The sequence below is a fragment of the Plectropomus leopardus genome, chromosome 13 (genome assembly GCF_008729295.1).
Source record: "Plectropomus leopardus isolate mb chromosome 13, YSFRI_Pleo_2.0, whole genome shotgun sequence".
Taxonomy (NCBI): Eukaryota; Metazoa; Chordata; class Actinopteri; order Perciformes; family Serranidae; genus Plectropomus; species Plectropomus leopardus.
Window position 1 is genome coordinate 27,731,632 of NC_056475.1, and position 27,849 is coordinate 27,759,480.

A 27,849-nucleotide genomic window follows, 5' to 3' on the forward strand; every position below is an offset into this window, starting at 1 on the left:
GAATTCCTGGGCTGGTGTGGTTACATGTGTTTTGCCGTTGTGTGGCTGGTTGGCTGTGCTGCCAAATTCTAAAAAGCCACTTGGAGACAGCTTGTAGTAGTGTTCATGGGCAACAGATCTCGTTGGCATCCCTGAGAATTTGGCAGTACATCCAACCAGCCACACAACGGCAAAACACATGTAACCACACCAGCCCAGGAATTTTTTACAGTTTGTTAAGAAATCCTTTGTTTCCGCAAACCACTTGGATCAGCTGTCGAGGTGGGGGGGCAGGAAGGGGCTGTGGTTTGAGAGGCAACACGGTTGCATGACTGGGCATGTCGTAACCCCCTCCCAGCTCTTTAAATTCACCAGCAACAGCTTTGGTGGGCATCCTTGCAGTCAGCATGCCAATGGCACGCCCCCTCAAAACTTGTGACATCTGTAGCATTGTGTTGTGATCAAACTGCACACCCAAAACACACCTGTTATTTGTTAGCATTCTGATATGCTACAGCACACCTGTCAGGTGGATGGACTATCCTGGAAAAGGAGAAGTGTTCACTAACATTGACTTGAACAAATTTGTGAACAAAATTTGAGAGAAATATTTCCATTGAATGCATAAAAAATTCTTTGATCTTTACACTAAACCTGGAAAATTGGAGCAAAAACAGAGGAAATTGCATTTGCCTACAGCATATATGTAATTAGAAAGCTCTTTACAGAAGTTTTTTTCAAACATTTCACCAAGCCTAAGTTGCTGCTATAATTATTAATTTCATTATAACAGTACATGTAATTAAGTGTCCTATCCCTGAACAACAGCCTAACAGTTGTAATGCTAACTCTGCAGGAACCTCAGCGAACTCATCAAAGAGGCACTTCAAGAGATCGAATCCTCTCCAGGTCATCTGGTGCAGACTCTCCTCCCTATCCGTCCCATCTCTGCAGTCCTAAAGATGGAGGTTCTACTGCCAGCAGTCCACGTGCTCCATCCAGTCCCTCTTCATACACAGCGGCCAGTGGCAGAAAGGATCCATTAATCATTCATCAGTGCAGCCCTGGCCTCATTGGACAGCAGAAACACCAGGGAAGCCCTAATAACACCCTGAGACTCACATCTCACACTGGTTTAAAATCCAGGTTTTTGGATGTCAAATATAGAAAGACCTCACAATCCCTCTGCTCTCGACAGTCCCCACACAGCAGGTCAAGAGCAAACAAGCCTGAGAAGGAGTTGGAGGAACACAAAAAGCCTGATAAAGTGATGAAAAAAGAGAGAGTGAGAAAGGGAGAAACTCAGAAGACAAACAGAAAGGGCGAAGAGAGAAAGAGGCGAAAGAAAAAAGAGGAAAAGAGGTTGGCTGAGAGAAAAAAGAAGAGGGATAAGGCAGCTAAGAGGGAGAGGAAGTTAAGTTTGAAAAGTAAAGTCACAGAAAATGAAACTTCCATCTCTACTTTTAACTCTTCCGACGAGGCCAGAATGAGTGCGAGTCTGTCCCCCAAGAATCAAGGCCAGTCACCACCCAAACACAAGCACAGAGAGAGGAGCGAACGACCAGAGAGGACACACTGGCCATCCACAAACACTCCTAATCCCAGCTGCACTTCACCTCAGCCATCCTCAAAATCTGAAAGTCGCAAAATGCCCAAGAACAGCATATCCCCAAAACTCCCTGTCAGGGAACAGCTAGTACAGTCTCCCCCCAGGGCCACCAGCGCCGACCAGACAACCAAGAGGCCCGCCATCGTCTCATTCCAGTCAGAGGAACAATCCAAGGCAAAGCCCGACGACACACTCCCCTCCCTTTTATTTAAAGCCTTAACACCTCTCAGTACAGCAGGTTCCATAAGCTTACAGCAGTCCATCCATGGCAAAGAAGGAGGGCAAGTAGGGGTCCTCAACGCTCCAGACCTACAGCCTGTGGCAGTGATTGGAAATTTGAGGGAAATGGGAGAAAACCTTGCAAATACTCCTCCTGTTCTCAGCTGGCAGGGCTCTCCAGTATCAACTCTGGGAGATGACGAAGAGGAGCTAGAAAAGGGAGTGATGAGTAGACCTGTCCTCCAGCCCAGCCCCACCCAGTGCTTTTCTCCTCCTCCTGTTGAAGGTGAGAGCATTGATGATATAAATAAGGAGCCTTGTATAGATACACCGGCTGATTATTCCCAAGATGGTGCGTCTGAACTCTGCAGTCTGCCGTGTGAAACAGAACAAGTTGCTGAGAAAGAAAAGGAAGAAGAGATGGAAGGCAGAGTGGAAGCCTCTGGCTCTCTTCTCCGTGAGCTTTGCCACCATAAAACAGGTTTGGACGATGTCTTCAAGAGCTTGGCCACCTTTCTCGGAGGCCAAAGGGTCACATGTCGAGGCGGTCCATTTGGGGGGCCTCCTGCTGGCACCACCAGAGGAGTGAAGTACTCGTCATCTCTCGAATTGGGGCCAGAGATTCATGAGCATCAGGATTTTTCACCCAAATCAGATCCCACAGCATATTCCAAACTTGGTAATCAGTCATCAACTCACACCACCTCAGACACACTTTTGAAATCCCACAATCCCACACAGTCTGTCATGGACACCCCAGTGCAGAAGAAGCACGAAGACTCTGAGAACGACATGAAAGAGAAAGAACTGGATAAAGATATGGAGAACTGTTCTGAGAGAACGGAGTCGTCTCTTTTGGAAGGGTCACTGAGCGCAAAGCTGAGTGTGACCACGACACACACAGGCTCTTTCACTGGCCTCATTACTGTCTCCACCAAGGAGGGGAGAGGACACAGTGAAGAGACAGCATGCATAGGGACAGACAGAAAGAGGAAACGAAAGGCTGATGATGGAGGGCGAGAGGGAGAGATCAAAATTCAGATCAAGGCAGAAAAAAGCAGTGTCATCTGTTCGAAAAATAAAGAGGATTTGGAAGAAAGGGCATCCTCAGTGCTCGTCATCTCCAGAAAGTCACCCAAACCTCGCAAGGATAGTGCGAAGAGCCAGATTCCTCAGGAAAATCAAACCCCACATGGCAAACAAATCCATACAGACAAAGCAGACCCAGGGAATGCTGAGGTAAAGACCGTAACAAAGAAGAAGGAAGATGTCAATGAATCAGAAAATAAGATATCCTCTGCTGCGGGAAACACAAATACCAAGACCTCAGTCTCAGCGTCAACTGTAACAATCAGCACACCCAAATCATGTGTGTCCACACCAGCAAGTAAACCTCCCAGCTCATCAGCGCCAGTTGACCCGCTGAAGCTGAAAGCATTGTCCATGGGTTTATCTAAGGAGCTAAAGATCATCTTGATTAAAGTGGAGAATGCTGGAAGACAAACATTCCACATATCTGAGGTGGAGGAGCAAAGAATCCCTCTGTCCAAGATCAGCATCGAAAACTCGGGGGCTCAAGTGGTCAGATCCTGCAAGTGAGTACTCAGATAAATATGCTCCCAATCAAAGCATGTCATTAGTCTACGCTGATAAGACAAAATATTGTAACCACTGGCTTTTGAAGTGAACAGCATTGATCATTAAGTTATAATGCCATGTTCTGATGGGAAACCTTGGGTCCTGGATGCCACTTGAAATGCAATGTCCGTCCAAACGCTGTTGCAGACAAAGTACCCACCGTCATTGCAATGGCACTCCCCTGTGGCAGTGACCCCCCCAATAAAATGCACCCTGTCACACAGCAAAAACTGTTCAGAAATGGCCCGAGAAACGTGACAAAGAGCTCAACCTGGCCTCCACACTCACGTACCCCCATTGCTGACCTTACAAGACCTCTGGGGAGTTTCCTTTAGTGTCTGGTGCCAACACGTCCTGCAGCAGTTGATCAGTTCAGGATCAGGGGATTTTAGAGGCAAGGTCAATGCATCGAGGTCACATTCTTCGAGCCATTTCTGAGTAGTTTTTATGGTGTTGCATGGTACATTGGGACATGCCATTGCCACGGGGGGGTGTAATTGGTCAACAACAGTGTTTGGAGGGGTGGAGTTGTCCACGGGCATCCATGTCTATTCCGGGACCCAAGGTTTCCCAGCAAAACCTTGCATTTTAACAGTGTTGTGAATGACACTGATAATTTAATCTGTGTCATTCACACTTGTCATTAGTTTTTATGTTTTGGTCTGATTGGTGTGTATTGGTTTAATATCTAAAGTGTTCGTGTTGATGATTTCCTATTTCCGTGTAATCTTTTCCAGGGGGACAAGGGTGAAGGGAAAATTCAAGGAGTCGTTCCTGCTTTCCACCCTCTCTGTGAAACCAAACATTGCAACAGAGATCCCCATTCCTCGAGAAAAGCTCAACCCTCCTACACCAAGCATCTATGTGAGTCCACACACATGATCCAGCCTAGCAACGAAGTACAGAATCCTAAAACATGTTTTTAGCCATGCTAGCAGCATGGTTCTAGGGAAGGCGATTTCGGCCTGTCGGTCAGCTGGTGAGTCAGTCCACCACTTTCCTCCAAACAAATATCTTATTAGCTGTCTGAAAGATCGGCGTAACAGACAGTCATGTTTTCTTTAGGATGAATTGTAATAATCTCAGGGATCCTTTAACTTTTCATCTCCTGCGAAAATGTCCAGTGGTCTTTTATGCACAAATATGCACAAAAGTTATGACATCCTAATCAACCTTTGTTGTACTTAATGTTTTAAGTTACAGTTCATCCCCAAATCAAAAACACACCTTTTTCCTCTTACCTATAGCGGTCTGTGGTGCTCAAAAGCTACAAAAAGCACACCAATTTTTTTTTTTTTTTTTTTTTTGAAAAACTCAAGTGTCAAACAGTAATGTCTGTAGGTGAGCTAGCAGTAGATTCACTCTTCCTTTTGCACGATTATACAATTTGGTAAAAAGAAAATAGTTTACACATGAAACCGCTTACAACAAGGTCTGTGGATTATACTGATGAAGTGGGTCATGATTTCTGGAAAGAGGCATTGCTGTTGAGTTTTTCCTAATATTTTTTGCCCCCTTTGACCACCATAAGCTGAATGTCATTTAATTTCGTTATGTTTGAGAGAAGTCAGACATCTCTGTAGCCAAAATCTCCAACATTTGGCAATTCAAGCAAAAACTATCTAGATGGATAAATAGCACAACAGGTAAGAGGAAAATTCTGTATTTTTGATTTGGGGGTGAATAGTCCCTTTAAGGCCAATTAGCAAATGTTAGCATACTGATGCACTACACTAAGATGGTGAACATTAAAAAAAACATATATCGTCAGCATGCTAGCACTGTCATTGTGAACATGTTAGCATGCTGATGTAAGCATTAGTTTTGCCTTAGTACAGCTTATGAGCTTAGTATGGCTATTGACTCTTAGACTCGTATTAACAAATCATCTGTATATTGTACCTTAAGTCTTTAAAATCATTTAAAATCTCTTGAATTATACTTTGGATTGTTTTCTGGATAGCAGCAGCGTGAGCTGTCCTTTTATACCTTGTTTCAAGGCATCATGTTGCCAACCTACTTTCAGTATTTTTCATTTGTTTTCAAGACTAATTAATTCCCTCACTGTGTTCAAATATTCACAACAATTCTGCGTTACTCCTGCAGTTGGAGAGCAAAAGAGACGCCTTCTCTCCTGTTCTGCTTCAGTTCTGCACTGATCCCAAAAATGCAGTTACTGTCATCAGAGGCCTTGCTGGCTCCCTCCGCCTAAGTAAGTCTATACACCGCACTAAGTACCGTTCATTTACCCCACTCAGTGTTGTCAGATTGATAGTGTCAAACTATCGTGCCAGAAGCTCAAAATTATCGTATGTTGAGAAAAATTATTGTACACCATTCACAATCTGGTGAACAAATAGGTTAAGTTTAGAACTTTAGTAAACACGTATTTAAACGACTTTTTGACACATCTACAAATCTTCCCATACCCACTGCCTCAGAGACAAGCTATTTCTCAGTCTACATTCTCAGCCTTCTCATTCTGGTGCTGGCGCCCAAGTGTTTATGAAAACAAACGACGGTGGTCAGTGCTCGGCAAATGTGACCCGAACATGGCCTACAACGAACATGATTGGCTGTAAGGAGATCATGTGAGAAGTGATGCATATACACAGATGTAGGAGCCAGGAAATTACTTAAAATGAGACGTGTAACCTAAACTAAGTGCTTATTGTAAGTGTCACAGTGGTCAAATTATCGTACATTACGGCAATTTTTGAATAATTGATCGTACATTGTACAGAGGGCAAAATTATCGTACAAATATGATAATTATCGCATATCAGGCAACACTGACCCCACTTTAATCACTCTATTTGGGCCAACAGAACTGATCATATTTGTTTCATATTATTTAGGACCTTTTGTTAATTGTTTTGAAAAAATTGTCATGCAAGGAGATGGTAACGAGAGATAAAAAAGGAAGGAGGCAATTATTTTTCACATGTAAATGTATATATGATAAATCTGTGGGGTTTATTTTATATGTTTATGTATGTTTTCACATGTTGAATAATTTTTAAAATGGACTTTCTTTATGGATGCTGCATCTCACAATCATTGTGAGAACAATCTGCAATTACAGTGTTGCATTCTCACAGTCACATTACAGCAGTGTCTGTGATCCATGTTTGAGTACAGACCTGATGTGCTCCACCATGATGTGACGGTTCGGCCTTAGCTCAGCTGTGTTTTTACAATTATCCGATCTAAAGGAACTACTTTAATTTGTATTCCTAAATGTTTTTTTCTGTCATACCTATGAAATGTTTTGAGCTAAGAGTCATGGATTAAATTAATTAATACAGCATAGGATGAAAATTGTAAAAACATAAAAATGACATGTTTGGACATTCATTTTTTTGGTGAAATTTATTTATCTTCTCTCTGCTCTTCATTCCTCATGTGAGACCTTGGTCTGTTCTCCACCAAATCTCTGGTGGAGGCCAATGCAGAGCATGCGGTGGAAGTGAGGACTCAGGTTCAGCAGCCCGCAGATGAGAACTGGGACCACAATGGTTCGGCGCAGACGTGGCCCTGCGAGAGCAGCCGCTCGCACACCACCATTGCCAAATACGCCCAGTACCAGGCCTCCAGCTTCCAGGAGAGCCTGCAGGTAGACATTTTCCTGCATGGCAAACACATGTACACACGTGCACACAGATTGTTCCATGTTAAGTGGATGAGAAGAAGAGAAGAGAATGGCACGAGCGTAGGGCAGGTGTGTGCATTTGATTTTTGCATAACCAGGTAGTCAAGTTTTGCTGAAAATCCATGTGTTTGGAAAGCACTGAGCATATGACTGGATACATGAGATCTGGATTATACTGCACAGGTTGCGTTAGAGTTTGTAAATGGATGTTTTTATTATAGTTTAACCATTGTCAGTTCCAGCACTTGATTGCTTCAGTTCTTAAAAAAATATTGCCATTTTTTGGATTTTTTCTGTATTGAAAATGTTACTTAAGTAAAAGTCTGTAAGTACAATTAGGAAATTGCATTTAAGTATTAAAAGTAAAAATATTCAATGCAGAAAATTTAAAATAATTTTAATAAATTTAAACAATCAGAACAGTTTAGAGAAAAAAGCAGCAAGTCTGCATATTTCAGAAGTTGAAAGAGTGAAATGTTTTTGCATGAAAAATGATTATTAAAATAGTTGCTGGTTCATTGTCTAATCTATCAACTAATAGTTTCAGTTGCATTCGTGTATTTTTATATTGTTTGTTTGCAAAAGTTATTAAATAATACTTAAGGATTAAAAAGTGCATATTTCCTTCTAACATGGAGTAGAATTATAAAGTGGTTTGACATTAAAGTGCTCAAGTGAAGTAATAGTGCCTCAAAATGAAAAATGTTCTTAGTTACACTGCACCACAGACTATAGAGGTATGAGAGAAAAACAAGGTTATCTTGAAAGAATCAAGCTGACATGCGAGTAACTGAAATAGTCATTAAAATGGTCATTTTGTGGTTAAAGTATTCCTTTAAAGCTTCTGGAAACAAGGCTTGAATTAGTAAGAATGCACATATTATATCAAAGTTGAGTGTCTCATTAATTATCTGCAAAAATCAGAGTGAAAATAAATGTTTCCAACTATTTGAAAACTGAGTTCCAAAGAGCTCGTTTTGGGGATAACAGCATTTGTCTCGACTGTGTAGGCATGGCAGATCACGTTTTGATTGACACCTCCTTGGATTCCATCTTTGTCAACTGTCTCTTATCTCCATGACAACCATGGAGCAAAGTAGAGTCGACGTGGTACAGCCCTATCTGTTCTAGCTCTCTGGCTGCGGTCGTTAATCCAGTCTGACGCTCTACACTAAAATGTTGTTTGAAGCCACGGAGAGTTCTATCTTTCCATAAATTAATAAACGGTTAAGTTTATCACACATTCATTCTGTCTGGCACTATGACCCTCCCAGAGTGCAGCGTTCTGGATAACCGAATGGTACATTCCAAAAGTGCTCTGAATTTACCAACAGTCCAATTTGTGCCAGAGTACGTTAAAGCACTCAGTGTTTCCAAACAGACCCTATTGAAAGGAGTGTTAAGGACTTTTAATTTGGCATTCTAGATAAGTATCAACCGACACGTGACTTTGAGCTTTTGATTGGCTTTATCCATATTTCATGATATGGATTGGGGATCAACACATTCAAATCAAACCAGCTTCAGTAAACTGTGAAACAATTAAAATGACAATATTTAAAATTTGTATTGAGGCTGATGTCTGATCATTTTTGGTGTTTTTTTTATTATGCATGTAAGACCCTAAATTACATATTAAGAACATTTTTGGTAATTTAGGTTCCCAAAGGCTATAATTGTACCGACTAATGAAATCCACCTGTGGTAGGCAAATAATGATCCATTTCACATAATCTTAGTCCAGGATTAAACTTGACAGAAACTATGTTATGATGTATTTATCTTTAACTTTTGGCCAACTTCTCAGCTAAGCTCATGTAGATGTGTTGCAGGAGGAGAAAGAGAGCGAGAATGAAGAGGAAGGAGAGAGGACAAAGTCTTCAGAAACATCAGCCGCCACCAAAGCTGCTCTGACATTAACCAACAAAGGCAGTGCTGCCTGGATGAAATCCAGTTCTGCAAGCATCCTCAGCAAAGCTCAAACTGTTCATGCTAACAGCACATCTGGGTGAGCAAAAAAAAAAACCCAAAATCTTATATGTCCCTTTGTCAACACTACTTAACTCAGACTTTGTTCTCTCCCACAGTTCAGAGCAGAAAACAGTTGGAAAGATCATAAAGTTTGGGACCAATATTGATCTCTCTGACCCTAAAAGGTGAGAGTATGTGGTTTCATTTGCCCATTAAACTGCACCCACAGAGGGTCTTTGTCGTTTCTCATTACCCGTGTTTTTTTCTAAGGTGGAAGCCCCAGCTGCAGGAACTGCTCAAGCTGCCAGCCTTCATGCGCGTGGAGTCCAGCAACAACATGCTCAGCCACGTCGGTCACACCATCCTGGGCATGAACACCGTCCAGCTCTACATGAAGGTGCCAGGCAGCCGCACACCAGGTCAGTGTGTGTCTGATAACACAGGTACAGACAACACTTGTAAATCTCTGACTTATGTTTAAAAAGACAGAATGAACTGTCTCATCAGGTCATCAAGAGAACAACAACTTCTGCTCAGTCAACATTAACATCGGGCCTGGTGACTGTGAGTGGTTCGCTGTCCACGAGCACTATTGGGAGGCTATCAACAGGTTCTGTGAGAAGTGAGTAAAGTACCTGTTTGATTTAAAGCCTTTGGGAACCCAAAGCCCCCAAAACTTTCTTAATATGTAATTTAGGGTCTTACATGCATATTAAAAAGCATAAAAAATGATCAAGATTATCAAGCAAGTCTTCAACTAAAGACACATTATTTGTGCAGCACGCAGTGTTTGTGTATGTTGCGTTACTAACATTACACACATCGACACCAGGGAGTATGTGGAAAATGGGAAAACAATAAAATAATACAAATACATAAATAACATGGTACCAGTGTCAGCTAACCCCACAGTGCCATAATTTATCATTGCATTCATAGTTTTGATAACAAATAGGTGTACCCCATTGGGGCACAAACTGGACTGTTGTAAATTGAGAGCACTGTTGGTATGTACCGTTTGCTTATCCAGAGCGCTGCACTCTAGGATTGTCAGAGCACACTCTGGGCACTCTGTCTTGGGTGAAAGAGTAGTAAACCACCAAATGGAGTGAATGTGTAACGAACTTAAGCATTCATTAATTTATAGAGATACAGAACACTCTGTGGCTTCGATTTTAGCGTAAAGTGTCAGAGCACCCAGAGATGAGAGACGGTTGACAAAGCTGGGCGAGGTGTCAATGAAAACATGATCTGCCACGTCTACACAGTCCGGAGAAATGCTATTATCCTCAAAATGAGCTATTTTGAACTCAGTTTTCTAATAGTTGGGTTCATTTATTTTCACACGGATTTTTGTAGATACTTAATGAGACACTCAACTTTGATATCATATCAACATTCTTACCATTTAAGCCACGTTTAGAGAAGCTTTAACAACACATGGAGCAGTAAATTGTTGCAAATTGTCTCCCTCAGGCATGGAGTAGACTACCTTACAGGGTCCTGGTGGCCAGTCCTGGAGGACCTCTACAGTTCCAACATTCCTGTGTACCGCTTCATTCAGAGGCCGGGAGATCTGGTGTGGATCAATGCGGGGACTGTGCATTGGGTCCAGGCGGTGGGCTGGTGCAACAACATTGCCTGGAATGTGGGACCACTCAACTGTAAGTTATGATGATAACCAAAAATATATGGAGATACAGCAAGTTAACAAAGTATCTCACTGCTTGAGATAAATATATATAATTCTCTCTTTTTTCTTTTTTTAAACAATACTGGAAACTGTACGATACCCACCTGTTCACAAACTCTTTTATTATAGCTAAACAGTGCACTAAAACATTTGAGGGAAGTCGGCAGCGCAGTAACAGAATCTTCCTATTTGATGGCCACTGCCTAGTTTTACTGGGATTATGTTTAAAAATTGTTTTTATTGTTTATTTTATTTTTATTTCAGTTTTCTTTTCAGTTTTTTCTTTTTTTATTTTATTTAGTAAAACAAGTGACAAACAAACAGTGCAATACAAGTGATCAACATGAAAACAGACAGCAAACAGTGATACCAAAGTTCTGAAAACGAGAAAGGGAGGGGAACCTCTCCATGCTTTGTAGCTATGGTGATGGCAGGCATACAAAAATGCAGACATACAATCAGCAGTTTGAGAAACAGCCCAAGGAGCCAGCAAAAAGCCGCTGAATGACGAAAATGAGCAGGAAGATCTGGGCGCTGCTTAAATGGAGGGAAGTTTACCACAGTTGACTTACACATACTACCCACATTGTTGTGATACAGCGCTGAAAATCAGCAAAGTATCTCTCGCTTGACAGTCAGTCAGACGTTGTTCTTGGTGTCAAATTACAACTTAAACACGCTGTTTAATTCGCCTGCATTCAGGCTCACCACTGTTTGTGTTTTTTGCTCTCTTAGCGTACCAATACCAACTAGCCCTAGAGCGCTATGAGTGGAACGAGGTGAAGAAGGTTAAGTCAATCGTTCCCATGATCCATGTTTCCTGGAATGTGGCTCGCACCATCAAGATCACAGACCGAGATACCTACAAGATGATCAAGTAAGATGTCTCTTTGTGCACGTGTGTGTGTGAGTGTTTGTTTGTTTACATCTTTGATTATTCTCTTCTCTGTCCTCCTCAGACACTGCCTGCTGCAGTCCATCAAGCACATCCAGATTCTGAGAGACCAGCTGGTGGCTGCGGGGAAGAAGATCTGTTACCAGAGTCGTGTGAAGGACGAGCCAGCCTATTACTGCAACGAGTGTGACGTGAGTCCTTTTTTCTCTTACTTGTTGTTTGTCCATACTGTAAACCGATATAAAGATGGACAACCCCGCTATGCTTAAGTGAAGCTAAAATATCCTGGATACGGCCGCTGCCATCTTGCTCTGGTGACATCATTGAGAACCGGAGTCTGTGCATTAGTGATATCTGCTGTGGGGGAGTTCCCGCCAAAATGCCTATCAGACCAATCGTGATCAGTGTGAATCATGTGAATGTGAACACATATATTGGCTGTCACAGCTGTCAATCATGGCAGAAAATCCCCCATTTTTAAAACTGAATAACTCATTAAACCCAAAAGTATCATAAAAATAATCACTTGAACAAACATCAGGTTGACGACAGCTACTTTCAGTGACAGAAACCGTCTCTGGGGAAAAATGTATTTGGTGTGTACTTTAAGTTTTTAATTTGGCCTATGTCCCATACTCTAATGTGGAGGGGCAGGCTTTATGACCTATACTGCAGACAGACACAAGGGGGCGATCGAGATTGAAAAGTTACACTTTGGGCGAACTGTCATGTTCATCTTAATATACAGTCTAGGGTCCATACAGAAAATTGTGTTTTTGTTTTTTGGAATGATGGGTTCCAAACTTATGAGTATGAACTGTGTGTGCGTGTGTGTGTGTATGTATGTGTGTGTGTGCGCGCGCGCAGGTGGAGGTGTTCGACCTGCTGTTTGTGACCAGTGAGAACAGCAGTAAGAAGAGCTATGTGGTGCACTGTGAGGACTGTGCCCGAGCTAAGAGCCCATCGCTGGTGGGAGTCGTGGTGCTGGAACAGTATCGGATTGAGGAGCTAATGAGAACCTACGACACCTTTACACTGGTCAGTGTCACTCTCTTAATTCCTACACTTAAAGTAATACCAGAGTACTTTAGAGAAAGGTTCAGAGGCTAGACCAGGTTCACACAGGACTTCTTATAACTTCATCCATTTAATACCGTCATTCATCTACCATGTAAGGCCGGAGATACAGTTGCTGTTTACTACTTGTACGCAGGGTTTTTCTCTGACATTGCATTAAAAAAAGTTAAAATAATGAGTAACATAAAAAAACAATAATAATCATTAATCGAATGTTTCTCACATTATTGTCACCAAAAAGGTATGTTTTATGTTACAATATTTATTTGGAAAATCCAATAAAACCTTAAGTAATTAATGTCTATTCATGCTTTTTTCCCCTTCAATTTCAGTGACTCTGATATTCTACTTAAATTTTATTCCACGTGGCATTAAAGAAGTCTTAGCATGTTTGAAATCCCACTTTCCCTAAGTAGTAGGAACCTTCAGGTACACATACATGATGGCTGAAAGCAAAATGAAAAAATGTATTATATATCAGATATGCAACAAACCTAGAAACGTTAATGAATTTGCATGTTTTAGTCCATCTTCTAGAATTTTACATACTTTATATTGGTCCTGAACATTGCTTGCTTTTGGTGACCCATTACAGTGAATGCCTATTTATACCTGATACTAACATGCATCTTGGTGATCTGATCACAAGTAGTATATACAAGACCACCCGGGCGCATTGTGATCTGATCACTCAAACCACCTGCAAAGGTGGTCTGAGACACATTTGATCACATATCTTTTGTAATTTAAAAGCTAACGCGTCCTGATGCATCCCCTACAAGGACTAACGTTCCATTCTAGCACTATCTGTTGTAGCATCTAGAATAGTATGTGGAAAAATACCACTTTTAGGTGATTGTAGTCGTGTCCAGTGACTTAAACTTCACAAAAAATGTTTTACACAAACATTTGACAATTAAACACAAAATATAATATACGCAAACATCTGGTCAAAGAAAATTTAACAAAAAATATGGAAAATACAAACAATAATGATACACTATAGTATATTTTGCAGAGATGTGGACTCACAGTTACGAGTTACGAATTTGATGACTTTAGACCAGGCTTGAGTCAAGTAAAAGAAAATGTACAACTTGATTTGGACTAACCAATGACTCGAGAATGTTAATAGAGGCTAGAAAATACTTGATACTTGAATTAATTTTCTGAATCAAACAAGGTTAATGCTACTCATTTCCAGCAACACAGCACTAAATTTCCTAGATACACTTTGTTTGAACCTATCCAGCAATATCCAATAAAGTCTCAAGACAGAACCACGATGAGCAAACATTACATAACTGAGGCTACCTGGAAAAAATTATAGCAAAGATAATTTTTTTGCATATAAAAACTATACCTTGATCAACAAAAAAACAAATTGCATCATGCAAGATGTGCAGGTTAAAAATTTCACCCTCTAACTTGGTTTAACATTTGAAGTTGCACAAAGAAGGTTAATTCCAGGCTGATATTAACGTAGCAAGCTAATGCATTCCCACGTAGCATTTTTTGGTTCACAATGGTTCACAATGCAACCAATGCCATGTTTTATAAACTTTTCCAGTCACAAGTTTTCTTTTAGTTCCCAAAATGTTGTTGCTAAGTCAGGGTAACATTCTCTATAAACATCTTTTTTTTTATTGTGAATATATCACATTATATTACATTAAAAGTGGTCTGTAATTTCAGTCCTTAATAACATGTTCTGAATGTTTTTTTTGGAAAATGTTCTTCCTTTGTTGTCATGTAACATTGTGGGAATGTTTTATAAAAGAACATTTGCTTTTCTGACACCTCTCAACATCACCAAAACATGCTCAGAATGTTGCAGTTAAACCATTACGTCTTTGTCAGTATTTAACCTTCAATAAATATTATTTGACATGATAAACATCCTTAAAACTGTCTTAAAACATTAGATCAAAATGTTTTCTTTAAAACATTATTACAACCTGTAGATAACATTAGCCAATGTTGTGGTAATGTTCCCTGCTAGCTGGGTAGCTAACCTTATTACTCTGTTGTTGACGTTATATTTGTGTAGTGAAGAGGGCATTATGACTTGTGTAGGACTCAAAATTAAAAATTCAGGACTTAACTTGGGACTTGTCAGTCTTGACTTGGGACTTGAGTGCAAAGGCTTGAAAATGACTTGTTACTTGCAAAACAATGACTTGGTCCAGTTTGTGGTAATTTGAGATAGGAGATATTTGTAGATCCATTGATTGAATAGTTTCTAATTCCTAATTGGTTTCTGAAATTTTTCCAAATTATAACGTCATCCTGCAGACGCACGCACACACACAGCTTTTTCAAGATGCTAGCTAAGTGCTGTCTCTTCCCCTTTTTCCTCTCCATCAGGCTCCATCGCCCTTTTCCAAGTGAGGACTCCTCCCTCAGCCATAACCAAAACTCTAATGGCAGCACAAACGTTGTCTTCAAGGCAATCTATTCCTGCAAACACTCTCTGAATCAGCCAATCACGTTTACTCAGTATTGTTTACATCACACAATAAGGTATGGATACTCAGCCAATCAAACAATAGCTCACTGTCTTCCCCATACCAGCTGCTGATTGGACGTGTGTTTTGAAATAGAATGACTAGACTGGTACTTCTCATGAAAAGCATTTCAGACATGTACAAAAAATAATAATGTGAGCACTGCTAGCACTGAAAATCAGGTTATATGTTCAACGGACACTGCTGTGATTCAAAAGCGTCAAGTAGCCGGTTCTGTGTATAAATTCAGGTACTTTTATGCAAATTCAGTAGAACTTTTTTACACCAATCTAGTTATTCTATATGTCCATGAATTTGCTGTGATTCTGTTGTACCAGCAGGGGAATCGCTTCACAGGAGAAGTAGCTGATTGTCACATTTGGCATCGTATTTGGTTCCTGTTTTTGTTTGGTATTCAGGTAAACTCTGACATTTGTAATTCCTGTCTGTATACTCTTTGAGGTGCTATTCCAATCTAATTTATTCTTGTTCGATACTTTAAAAAAAGTTTTACCAGCCTAGAAGTACACCACATTGGCCTTGCAAACTGTATTTAGAGGAGAGGTAATTAGAGCATTAAACACACAAATAAGGATTTATCAACGTATTTTAAAAAAAGAAAAATCTAAAACGTTTATCAGTTTCTCTAAAATACGGGTTTACCAGAGGACTAATATGGTTTCATTCTTTGTTGAAAATCAAGTATGTAAATGAATAATTAGATTTTTTTTTTCTTCACAAGTCCAGCTAAATAGTCATCGGTGTTTCTATGATTCGCCCGGAAAAACAGACATAGCGTTGTTTTTTATTTTTGGAATGGGAAACAATCCCGGTTTTATACCTCTTTTGTTGCTATGTTACTGTTTCTAGATGACAGAGAAAATAAATAATTGTAAATTGTGAATGAATTTATGGAATACACAGTGGTGTGCATAGAGGGGGTGCAGAGGGGCAGAAGTTGGTGTCACTTAGGTGCCCGTTACAGCCTGAAGAAAGTAATATGTCCAAAGAGACACACAATCATAATCTTCAAATGCAAAAGCCAGTGAGGCTAAATACATGACCAGACTGAATGGCACCTTAGTGTTTTCATTTTTACTCCAAACATCCATCCTATGAGCAGTGGTGCCCACAAGGGGGGGGGGGGCAGGGGGCCCGCCACTGGCCTCCCCTGGCGAAAACAATTTTAGGCTGTCATTACTGTCTTTAAGAGGCTGTGACACAATCATTTTGTAACTAGTGCAAAGGTTGTGGTATCATGTGAAACAGGACAACCTAATGGGTTGTTCACACTGAACGTAAAGCATATTTTCATGCCACGTTGCTTGCACGTATCACGCCACTGGAGAGTTTTTTATAGTATTTTGCAATGGGCTAATATTGCCCTGCGCTAACAGTTGTGCTAAGTAACTGGGAAAGGCAGCTAACGGCTAACTTGGGTTGAAATAAAATACAACTAATAGCTGGAATTCAGTGCCAAGGCAAGGCAGCTTTATTTGTGTAGCACATTTCGTACAACAGGGCAATTCAAAGTGCTGTGCAGAGCAATGACATATAAAAGCATAATGAAGGATACAAATTTACAATAAAAGAGTAATGACATAAGATATAAAAGGTTAAATTAATTACTAAATGATTTAAAAAAATGAATAAATAAAAATCACCATTAAAAATAGCATAAGTGCAGACAAGAGAGATGCAAGGATGAAAAATATTTAAAAATTTGCAGTCATTAAAGGGTGGAGTAGGCAGTGTAGAAAAAGGAACGTTTTCAGCTTTGACGTAGAAGAGGTCAGAATCAGGACTCATCTCACATCACCAGAGAGGTTAATCCAAGTCTGGGCTGCATGAAAAAAAACGCTGCTCCACCATGTTTAGTTCTAACTCTTGGGACGGTCAGAAATTCGGCACCAGATGTCCTGAGGATCCTCAGATTCATAATGTCACAAGCATGTCAGAGATATATTTTGTCGCTGAGCCAAAGTGATGTGAATTTGGAAAATAAAAAAGGTTCCCTCAAGTCACAAAGACATATTTTAGAACTTACTAAGTAGTCCTGTGGCTTTGCACAATAACCTCCAGCAACGTCTGGAGAATCCCAGCTATAGACATTCACATCATTTGCTTCACCTGGCACAAATTTGCATCTGTTAGCGTCTTTGCATTGCCTTTGTATGTAATCTCATTATGCATTATGTTCGGTGTGCACACACCATAAGGCATCCATTGGTACCAGCCATGTTAGAATCGCTTGTTGCGACTTAAATACTGCTCTAAGGTTTGGCTAAATTTTGGTGAGTGAAAAAGTTGCGTGACTATTTTCAGTGGTGTCTTTTGAACTCTTACCTCAGATATCAGAATGAAAAAGGCCTCCCCAAAACTTGAGAAGGCTTGTTCCCACCATATGTTTTGATTCTTACTATCAATTTAAGCTAAAGTTGTATTTTTGTCTTTTTACGGAAAAAAGACAAGCAACCTATTTGAAGAACAAAGAATCACCGAACATGTAAAGATACTGTACATAAGACATTAAAACAGGATTGTTGAAATCTCTTAATGTTGCTCTAAACTCTAAATGTTAACTGTACTGATATTAGTCTATGCACGTCAGATTTTTAGTAATATTAACTGTAAAATAAGAAAGCAAGCTATATTAGTATGTGATTCCTTACTCTCATACCGACAGAGTTTTTAACTTTTAGGCTGCATAATTGAATTGCCGAAATTGAGTTGTGGCTTTTTGCTTTTAGTGTACTACCCCAAGATCCTCCATATGGCCACCCCCTATGAAAAATTTCTGTGGGCGCCACTGCTGATGAGGTTCCATGCTCTGCAAGGTTTAATATCCTTTATTTTCAATTCAGCATGTTAAAGAGCACACAAATGGAGTCATGACAAGAAAGGCCCAGATGTTTCATTAAGTCAGTCCTTCAAAATAAAGGCTCTCTTTTTTATTGCTTTTTTTTTTTAAGTCTACGTAGTCTAACGTTTGGTTTAAATGTTATATGTTACAATGGAAAGTTAAGGTATAACTTAAAGCTTTGCTTCCTATAAAATTTGATTATCACTTCCTGCATAGATTGGGCCAATTTTCTATCATTTGAAAGGAGCATTAGTGCTTGTACCAATCAAATCCTGTCAAAGTTCACCCGCCTTCTGTGCACACTATTTACTGTACATAATGTATTTGTTTTTTCAGCTTTACTAGAAGACTTCTGTAGTTTTGTTCTCAATCAAAAAAATCTAAATTTGTATATGGTCAAATTTGTCAACCTCAGTCACTTGTTTTCATCGTTGCTGTATTATAACACAACCTGAAAAATATCCTGTTTCACTCCAGTTTAAATTACTGCAATGGGAATTTCCTCCCACTTTTATACCTCTTTTTTTGTTGTCAGTTTCTGTTTTTTGGATTACAGAGGAAATGGAAAATTGTAAATTGTGACATTATTTATACTGTACATGGTTGTTTTCTTATATATTTATTGCATATCAAAGGGTATTTCACTTGATAAGGGGCTACAAGGTATTTTAAAAATGTAGTTTGGTCATACGTGGATAGGGGAAGTGCAATCAGGGGGCAGTTTAATTTTCATGGTGCTAGACCCCTCCTTGCCTCGGTGCCCCCTCATTAAACAGCATATAATGATGTATACAGTATGTCAGTGATACAACTCAAAGCAACCAGTTGGTGCTTCGAACCATTTCAACACAGTTTGCTGGTAACAGAAATGGAATGATGTCTTTGTACTGTATCTAACAGATCTTATAGGATCTTTTAAAAAATGTTTTTGTTTTTTTTTTCATTGTATGAAATTCATAATCTTGTGAGGCATTAGTGGTTTTATGATGAGCATTAGCAGTAGTTGTAATTCTTGACACTTTTGCAGAGACTTTTAGGGATGTGACTTTTAATGACGTTGAGGTTTTGGGGGTTTTTTTGTGTGTGTGTGTCTTGTCCTCATTATCCGTATTATTTGAAGGATGTAATGATGCTCTTTTTACTCTTGACTTGTTTGATTTGATGCTGCACTTATTGTTTCAAAAAGAACTCGCATAGAAGAAAAACCTGAGCCAGACCTGTCTTAAATCCCTCTGTGATTTTTTTCTGTGATATATTGTATTGTTGTTCCAGAAAATAAAATGTTTTGATAAATTATTCAACAAGTCTTTGCCTTGGGTTCCCTCTCTGCAGTCTGCTGGTGTGGAGAGTTTGATTGATTCATATCATATCTGCAGTTGTTCAGGCATGCTCTGTCCGCAGTGATACGCTGGATATGAGTTTCATCTGTTATCAGCTCTTGAGGAAGTAGAGGGGCTTCACCACCAACTGGAGGGATGGACTGTGAGTAACATTTCTGTTTCATAAAATAATCTTTGCTGCATCATTCAGTGCGATTTTGCATGTGTTTTAAGAAAACCATACAGGCATGAAAGTATCTTAAATGTTAATTTAGTTTGGCTTCTCTAAAGATTGACTTATTATTTTAGTCAACTATGTTGCAGAGAAGCAGATTTAATGCAGATTTCTGTGTTTCCCTGCAAGTTTTTTTTTTAAATGTTTTATGATATTGCAATAACATATATTGTGAATTTTTTCAACTACAAATTATGTCTCCAAAGGAAAGGTTTGTCAACTTCTCTTTAAATCTAATAATATAAAGCTTTCAGTTTTCAGTCAGTCTTTCAGTGTCTTTCAGTCTGAAAGACACCATTTTAAAAAAAAAATGATTTACAGTTTTGTTCTAGAGGGCAACCAAAAGATAAATTTGTATTTACAATATTAATAATTTATATTTAATTAATTATCAATTTATATTAACAAAAAAAAAAAGATAATCATCGTATTAGTATTGATACAGTATTTACATGCTGTATTGACACCCCCACCCCAACCTTAGCAGCAGGGCCTGAGGGGATAGCAGTGTCAGATGGTCTGCTACAATTGTTGACAATTTGTAGGATTGATTGTCATCAATTTTGGCACAGATATGGATTTCAGAGAATGAATCCCTATGACTTTTTGTACCTTTGACCTTATATCTAATGAATTGAGATGAATTGTGGTGATCTGACTTGATTTAGTGCCATCATAGGCTCAGAACATTAATTCGTCCACCCGCAAAACTATGGACTTTTCCATCAGCCTCAGCTGTACGTTGGTGTTTTTGTGTTTTTTCATTGTGTGCATTGCTCATTTGCTAATGTTAGCAAGCTAATACAAGTCAAGTCAATTTCATTTATAACGCCCATTATCACATATCACAATTTGCCTTAGAGAGCTTTACTGCATATGACATCCCTCTATCCTTAGACCCTCACATCGACTAAGGAAAAACTCCCAGATAACGGGGGAAAAAATGATAGAAACCCCGAAAGACCCCGGAAGAGCGATTGAGGAGGGATCCCTCTTCTCAATTAAATTACAGTAATGACATAAAGTAAAGAGAGAGAGCAGAGGGAGGAAGAAACTAAACAAAAACATGTGAACATGGTTGATACACCTGTTTAGCATCAGGATGTTAACATTTAGCTTAAAGCAGTTGTCTACTTTGGCTAAGTAAAGCCTCACAGAGCTGATAGCACAGCTGTAGATGGTCAATCTTTTGTTGTCATGTTTGTTAGCGTGCAATACTGAGCCATGCATATATTTTACCTGCATTGTGATCATGTTCTGTGCAGTAAAGTGGGCCTCCACCAACACTGCTAACTAACCCACAAGCTGAGTTCCATCTTGTTCCATTATACTGGAGAGAAGGCAGGCCCATATGGCAGTTATCTCCAACATTTAGCAACTCACACCACTGCAATCTAGACTGATAAAAAAGCACTACAAGGAAAAAAAAAACTGTTTTTCTTGAGATTAACTGTCCCCTTTAACCTTATGATTGTCATAAATAAATCTAACAGTGCGAGTGCATGTGTAGGCGTAGTGGTTGAGTCAGACTGAGCTGATGTCTCACAGGCTCCTCATTCATATGTTGCAGCTGCCCTTCAGTTCCAGTCTGCAGCTGATGACCACTGGGTGGTTCCACTGGACCAGGTTGCATAAGGATACCGCTAGAGTTGATGTTGAGGGAGGAGATCATTTATTTTCCCTCCAACAGTTTCCTAATATCATCTTGTCAAAGCTGCAGCTGCTTCATTTAGGTGAGAACCATAGAAACCCCCAAATAACAGAAAGTTGTGAATAATAAGATAATGAAACTAATGAAATCTCTGTTTTTCTTTTTTCTTTTTAGGTAACAGCGTGATATGACCAAGCTGTGCGGACAACTAAATACTGTCAAGGCAGGTTAAAAACTAAAATAACAGGTGTAGACTAACATTATATCAGTTTAAACCAACACACAGCCACCATATTAAGCGACGCACATGCAATAACAATGCCTTTTTTACCTTTTCTGTGTGATTGTTTTTCGTTGTTTCTATTTTTGACATTTTGTTTCTACAGTGCCCTGGTGTCCAGGGTTAAAGGACACAAGACTGCCAAATCTGTAGATGCAGGGACATCTCATGGAACGTGGACACAGAGGCGGATATCCCGGTTCCAAGGACAGGAAGGCTACTCTCTTCCTTTACCAACCCCCCTAGACATTGACATACTCATACAAACAGCACACTCTGTGGCATTGTTAATGACAAAACCACCCATTGCTCATGCATTTTTTTTTTTTTTTTTTTTTAGCCAGCACACAAATGTCGTGGACTCTTTGTTCATTTTTCCTAGTTGCTGGTAAAATGCCTGTCCTCTCTTTAGGGAGTCCCCCCTTCCCTACCCCTGTAAAGAAATAAACAAAGTGATGAGAAAAATGAGAGTTCATATCAAAATACCAATTTCACCCTTTGAACTGAGCCCCTCTGGTTTCTTATCAGTCCCATGATAGCCTCTTTTCTCCACCAAATTAGTCAGCCCCCCCCCCACCCCGCCCCCATCCTCATTTCCTTATGTTTTCTGAAAGCCGAGCTCTGTTTTTTATCAAAAGGTCAAGGGCCAATCCTCTGTCATTCCTGCTTCTTAAAAAACTCTGGCTCAGCCCCTACCTTCTCGTTTCAGAGCTCTGTGCTTTTGGAGAAGCTGAGAAGTGCTGCCTCAGCCCATTCGCCAGAAGAAAATGTTGGTATTGTACATTTCTGCAAACCACAAGTACGTTAACATTTGTAAGTATTATATCAACGTGTCTAAAGTGACAGAGGTATGAGCTGGCTTTGTCTTATGGAGGTTGAGGGGATGTTGGCTGCTGTGAAATGTTGTTTTATTAGCATCAAGTTGCTTTTCAGGCCCCAAACATAGGCCTTTTTAGCAACCCATTGCTGTATTTTCAATGGCTTTTTTGGCACTAACTATACAAGTGGCTTTTTAGGTTCCAGAAACCCACTGCTGTTATTCTGGTGCCTTTTTAAGATACTGAATGTGAGTGTTTTTAGTGGGTGTTTTTGCACTGGCTTTTTAGGCAACAAATGCATGGCCTGTTATTGTTTTACAAGCAGTTTTAGGCTTCAAACAAGGGTGTTTTTTGGCAGCCCTGTATTGTTTCACAAGCTGGCATTTCGGAATGTCATAGGTTGATGTTGAAGGTCACTGACCAACTGCCACCATGTAACCAGTTCGGAGTGAGAAATGGTTGGTTTTGTCTTGACCCATCACTGTTTTTCCAGTGGCTTATGCAACAAACATGTTTGGGGTTTTTTTGGTGACCTCATTGCTGCATTACAGGTGGCTTTCTAGGTGGCAAATGTGGTCATTTTTTGAGTAGGTCATAGCTTTATGACAAGCTTTTTAGGCACCACACCCATCTATGTTTTGCCAGTGATTGTTTTTTTTACAAAGATATCACAGCATTAGCTGTTAGAATTGTGCTGCCAAATGCAATATTTTCATCAAAACATGATCTTTTCCTAACCATAACCGAGAGGTCTTTGAACCTGAACCTAACCTTAACCACAGCTTTGTTGAAGCATAAAGAAATATGAATGTATCTGCTAAATAATAACGAGCAAATGTAGTGTACTGAGACTGCTAAATCATTTTAGCAGTCTCAGTGTTCACATCCTCAGTACGGAACAGCATCATAGAGTGTGGCTTGGCCTGCATCTTACAGAACAGTCATTTTTAAAGCTACAAAAAGGCTTTATTGGCAGTTTGTGTGTTTTTATTTACCACAAAAGTTAATAGAAAAAGCGGTTCAGTTGTTTTGAATTTTGAAACCCACCTTATCAGTGTTTGACAGAGAAGTAGAGAAAGTAGAGAGATCAGTGAGGATGTAAAGTGTTGTGGATTGGGCAGCATACCCTGACTCCTCTAATCTCTCCAAATAAACACTCTTCCTCCCTCCCCCCGGATCGAGGGGTTATCAGAAACCCTCCACTGCTCCCTGCCCAGACACTAACAGCAGCCTTTAACACAGTCCAGCCTGCTTTCTGGGCATTCGCATTACAGGCAACACAGGATACACACTCACACACACATGCACACACTTGCAGCCACTCAATCATATCTCAAACTGGAGCTGGAGTGAGGAAACAGAATGTCAGGGAAGGAAGCGCTGAAGTCAGTGGGAAAGCCGAATTTGCCTCAAGTGTACCGAGCTCTTTTCTGACCCGCTCTACAGGAGGTCTGAGGGGGAGAAGTTTGGATTCATAAAAGTTGTCAAATGTCAAGAGATATTTTTTGGAAAAAGTCCAGAACAGAAAAGCATTTCAGATTTAGTTAATCAGAAGGAAAGTCACTCGGATAACACTCTCAAGATCTGGATTTTCAAACAGAGAGGACATACATCAGGAGGAAATTCTTGAAATTCTCTTTGTCTCCGACCACTCACCGCTCTCCTGGTCTTTCAGAGTTCCATCATCTGCTGCCACAGTCAAGCTGAAGGAGGTCACATCTTCAGGTTTACCACACAGTGAGTACAACAAACTCTATCACCATTTTGTCTTTCATAAAACCACATTGAAGAAACAGAAAAGTGTTGATCCTAAACTAAAAGAAAAGAGTCCTGTTTACTCAAATGACTGCAGTACATCCTTCTACAGAAACATTCTGAATAATTTAACTCACCACCATTAATCCCAGAGTGTTAGTGATGATTTCTTAAGTAGATAAATCTATAAATAAGGAGACTATACAAGACAAGTGTTTGAGCTGCTCCTTGAGTGGATGACAGACTCTCAGAAACAGAACTCCTTTTAAATGAAAGCAAACCAAAAAAAAAGTGCCCTTTATGCCACAGGATCGTTGTAAAAAGCTAGAAATGTTGGAAATTTCAGACTTTCTTTACTGTCTTTTTTTTTTTTTTGTGCTATTTTTATTCTCTAAAACAAACAATAAATGGCAAAATCCAAATAAATCCTGATGCTTTTCTTTAACCCTTTGAAACCTGTAGCGACATCGCTTGATAAGCATCTAAACCTTTGAATTCTGAGGAAATTGGTGCAATTTTCTTTCCTTTTTTTTTTTTTTTTTTTTTTAAAGAAACATGGGGTTAAAAGACAATAAGCAACTTGGTAAATACTATGGCACACATTGTCAGAAATTAGTAGATTTAAAAAGTTAGGGAAAAAAGCCAGGGAAAAATAATTACATATTTAAAATTATGTAACAAAATTATTTATTTTTAAGCACCTTTTTCAGGTAATTTATTTGGGTTTTTTTTGTTTTACTTCTTTATTTTTTACTTATCTTTTTCTTTTGCTTTGTTTTGATTGAAAAAATACATTTTCTTGTAATTTTTGTGTCTGTTGTTCTTTGCTCTCTCTTACGACAGCGATCATGCCAAATTTCTCAGGTTTCAAAGGGTTAAGAGGTGTTACAAATACTGAGCTTGATTATAGAAGATACAAATTTAGTGAGCAGTGATTGACTTGAAACGATGCTCACAAACAGATCAAAACTGAAAAACTGCTCACAAAACCCACGTGTTGACATGGTACATGGCATTATAACAGAGAACGAGTTTTTAAAGACTACACTCCATTTAATCTGTAAGAACATTTGTTGTGCGGTATTAGTTCTTTCAAATTTAATGTCAAAACATTATTCTGACACGCTGATTAGCGATCAGCGGGATTTTTCAGAGTTTTCCAGCTGTTCCTGCCTCATTGTTCTGGGCCGTGGTTATCCTGGCGTCTGGAGGTGGGGTCACTGGAGCCCATTTCCTCGCACTTAGAGCTGTGGAGTTATCTGAGTTGATTTTCCACACCTTTCACCACATTATGTAAGGAAGCCATTACTTAATGGAGGAACATTCTTTAGTTTTTCATAATTTTAGTGGATTTACTGAAGAATTCAGCACACAGGGAAGAGATTTTAGTGCAACAGAGTGCAATTAAACTATTTTATGGATATTCTTTTTCAACAGGCACTTAAAATATTTGGCACACTCTGATAAATAAACCTCATCTCAATATTGTGAAACACAAGATTAGTTTATGCAGACTTGTCAGTCCAAACAGAATGGTTCCATTAAGCCTTTAACACCTGGATTGACATCAGTTTTTTTTTTTTGAGCTGCGTTCAGACACCTTTAACCAGCATTTAAAACATCTGAAATCTTGATCTATTAAAAAAAAAAAAAAAAACGCAGCAAAAAACCCCCAAAAATAAATATAATGAGGAACTTGGCAAAAAATGTCCAACAAAGTGCAAAAAAATACTAGAAGGTGACAAGAAAATGATCAGAAAATTACCTGGGGAAGAACATTAAATACTATCCAAAAAACAAAAAAAGTGGGAAAAATATACAGAAAAGTATATTCTCATTCTATTTACATTAAAAAGAATTAAAGCATTTTCAGCATTTTTTTTCTTGAGGAGAATTCTTGTTTTTTTTTTTTTTAAAGACTTTTTACGCTTTATTCAGGTAGTTTTCTTGTAACTTTATACTAATTTCTTGCAAATTTTTGGGCCATTTTTTTAAGTCGCTTGTTGCCCTCTTCCTATGTTTTTGAAAGAAATCAAGCCAATTTGCTCATTGTTCAAAGGGTTAAACCACTGCAGTCCAGTATAATACTGTAAGTAGATTTATTAATCACTTGACATTATTTTTTCTTCCTGCAGCATTGGCCACAAGGAAGATGAGTCTGTCACGGAATGGGACGCTGGAGAAGACGGTATCCGAGCGGGCCCAATCTGAGCTGGGCTCCCCCTCCAGAGCGGGGTCAGGGGTCGTGGTGCCGCCTCCATACTCTCTGGGCAGCAGTGAAGCCGCTGCTGAAACCCCTCTGGAGTTAAGGGGCTCTCTGGACTGCTGGGCGTGCTCCGTGCTGGTCACTGCACAGAATCTGATCATAGCGCTGATCAACGGCACGCTGGCCAGTATCATTTTTGGCATCATCCTCACCCCTGCTCTTGCCATGATCATATTCGGCTTCCTTTGCCACTCCACGGTAAGAATCCCCACTGCAAACATTTCTTTCTTTCTTTTTAAACCGACAGAAGTGTGAGAAGCAGTTGATAGTCATAATAAAGTATACCATAATAGATGGTTACTGTAAAATAAGTATTTTGTACTAACAGGAAATGATGTGAACTGTCAATCAAACTGCACAAAGAGAAACAAAAATGTTTTTCTAGACATTTGATAATGTTTTCCAAGATTTTCTTGGTCTTCCTGGAGCTTAATTTTAATATTTTGCAGCTGTGACTAAGCTGCTGAAGTTCCTTTGTGCAGTGCATTGTGGGAGAGTAGTGTACCCTAACAGCACACTTTAAAAACAAAAAATAGGGCATTAGTCATGCTTTCTTGGGCTGCAAATTAAAAGCACTTTCCTTAATTGATTATTTGTAAAATTAAATGATTAAATTATATTTAATATTTTGCTATGAGCTTTGAGAAAAAAAGCACAGTTGGTAATGTGTGAAATAAAAAATATTATTTTAAGAAAATAACAATTAACAGCATTGCATAGCTTATTGTTTAAATTTACCATGTTCAGTTAGATTCTTAATGACCGATTATTCATTCATCGATTAATTGTTATTGTCCCTAGTGCATACTGACTTCTTTGAGTATAACAAATTACCAAGTTTTCTAATGTGAGCTTATTGAAGTAGTATAGCTGGTTTCTAACGTTTGTGTTCTGTAAACAAACTTCTTGCATCCATTCCTCATCCATCCTCCTCCTCATGCTCTCCAGGTGCAGCCCCATGGAACCTTTCTGTATTGCTCAGACATACTGGATGATGGTGGCTGTGTGGCTCTGCTGGTTGTGGGCTTCCTGCTGCTCACGCCTCTGCTGGTCCTGGCTCTCGCCGCCTTCTGTCGCCTGGCCAGACACCTCCAGCTGGGAATGTGTTTCATCCCCTACAGCCGTGCCGTCTACAAGAACCTGCCCGCCTCACGCCAGCGGAGGGATGACGGAGGAGGCTGCTGTGGTCAGCAGGGAGCTTCAGAAAGGGAGGGGAAGGGTAGCGTGTGGGTGTAAGACAGGAGGATTGTGTTGTTTTTTGTTTATANCTGGGAATGTGTTTCATCCCCTACAGCCGTGCCGTCTACAAGAACCTGCCCGCCTCACGCCAGCGGAGGGATGACGGAGGAGGCTGCTGTGGTCAGCAGGGAGCTTCAGAAAGGGAGGGGAAGGGTAGCGTGTGGGTGTAAGACAGGAGGATTG

The 27,849-nt window shown here is 39.7% G+C and overlaps 2 protein-coding genes across 2 annotated transcripts in view; both read left to right on the forward strand.

The window, feature by feature from the left end:
• LOC121952575 (lysine-specific demethylase 6B-like) overlaps window positions 1–16,367 on the forward strand; it is a 33,098-nt gene extending 16,731 nt beyond the window's left edge. Inside the window, exons 10-22 of the mRNA XM_042499338.1 lie at window positions 836–3,402; window positions 4,183–4,309; window positions 5,552–5,657; window positions 6,856–7,061; window positions 8,930–9,105; window positions 9,185–9,253; window positions 9,339–9,487; window positions 9,576–9,690; window positions 10,545–10,732; window positions 11,497–11,638; window positions 11,721–11,847; window positions 12,524–12,694; window positions 15,101–16,367. Coding sequence (XP_042355272.1) covers window positions 836–3,402; window positions 4,183–4,309; window positions 5,552–5,657; window positions 6,856–7,061; window positions 8,930–9,105; window positions 9,185–9,253; window positions 9,339–9,487; window positions 9,576–9,690; window positions 10,545–10,732; window positions 11,497–11,638; window positions 11,721–11,847; window positions 12,524–12,694; window positions 15,101–15,124 — 4,167 coding nt within the window. The 3' untranslated portion in view covers window positions 15,125–16,367. The remainder of the gene's footprint in view (window positions 1–835; window positions 3,403–4,182; window positions 4,310–5,551; window positions 5,658–6,855; window positions 7,062–8,929; window positions 9,106–9,184; window positions 9,254–9,338; window positions 9,488–9,575; window positions 9,691–10,544; window positions 10,733–11,496; window positions 11,639–11,720; window positions 11,848–12,523; window positions 12,695–15,100) is intronic.
• Window positions 16,368–23,618: 7,251 nt separating this feature from the next.
• LOC121952631 (transmembrane protein 88-like) lies at window positions 23,619–27,688 on the forward strand. Its single transcript, XM_042499413.1, has 3 exons — window positions 23,619–24,143; window positions 26,297–26,625; window positions 27,376–27,688. The coding sequence occupies exons 2-3, from the start codon at window positions 26,314–26,316 to the stop codon at window positions 27,661–27,663; spliced, it is 600 nt and encodes a 199-aa protein (XP_042355347.1). The 5' UTR covers window positions 23,619–24,143; window positions 26,297–26,313; the 3' UTR covers window positions 27,664–27,688.
• The last annotated feature ends 161 nt before the right edge of the window (window positions 27,689–27,849 follow it).

Bases quoted from the DNA above. Each gene is read 5' to 3' on its own strand.
- LOC121952631 (XM_042499413.1), top strand. From the start codon at position 26,314: ATGAGTCTGTCACGGAATGGGACGCTGGAGAAGACGGTATCCGAGCGG. The intron at 26,626-27,375 runs GTAAGAATCCCC...CATGCTCTCCAG, and splicing joins GCTTCCTTTGCCACTCCACG to GTGCAGCCCCATGGAACCTT.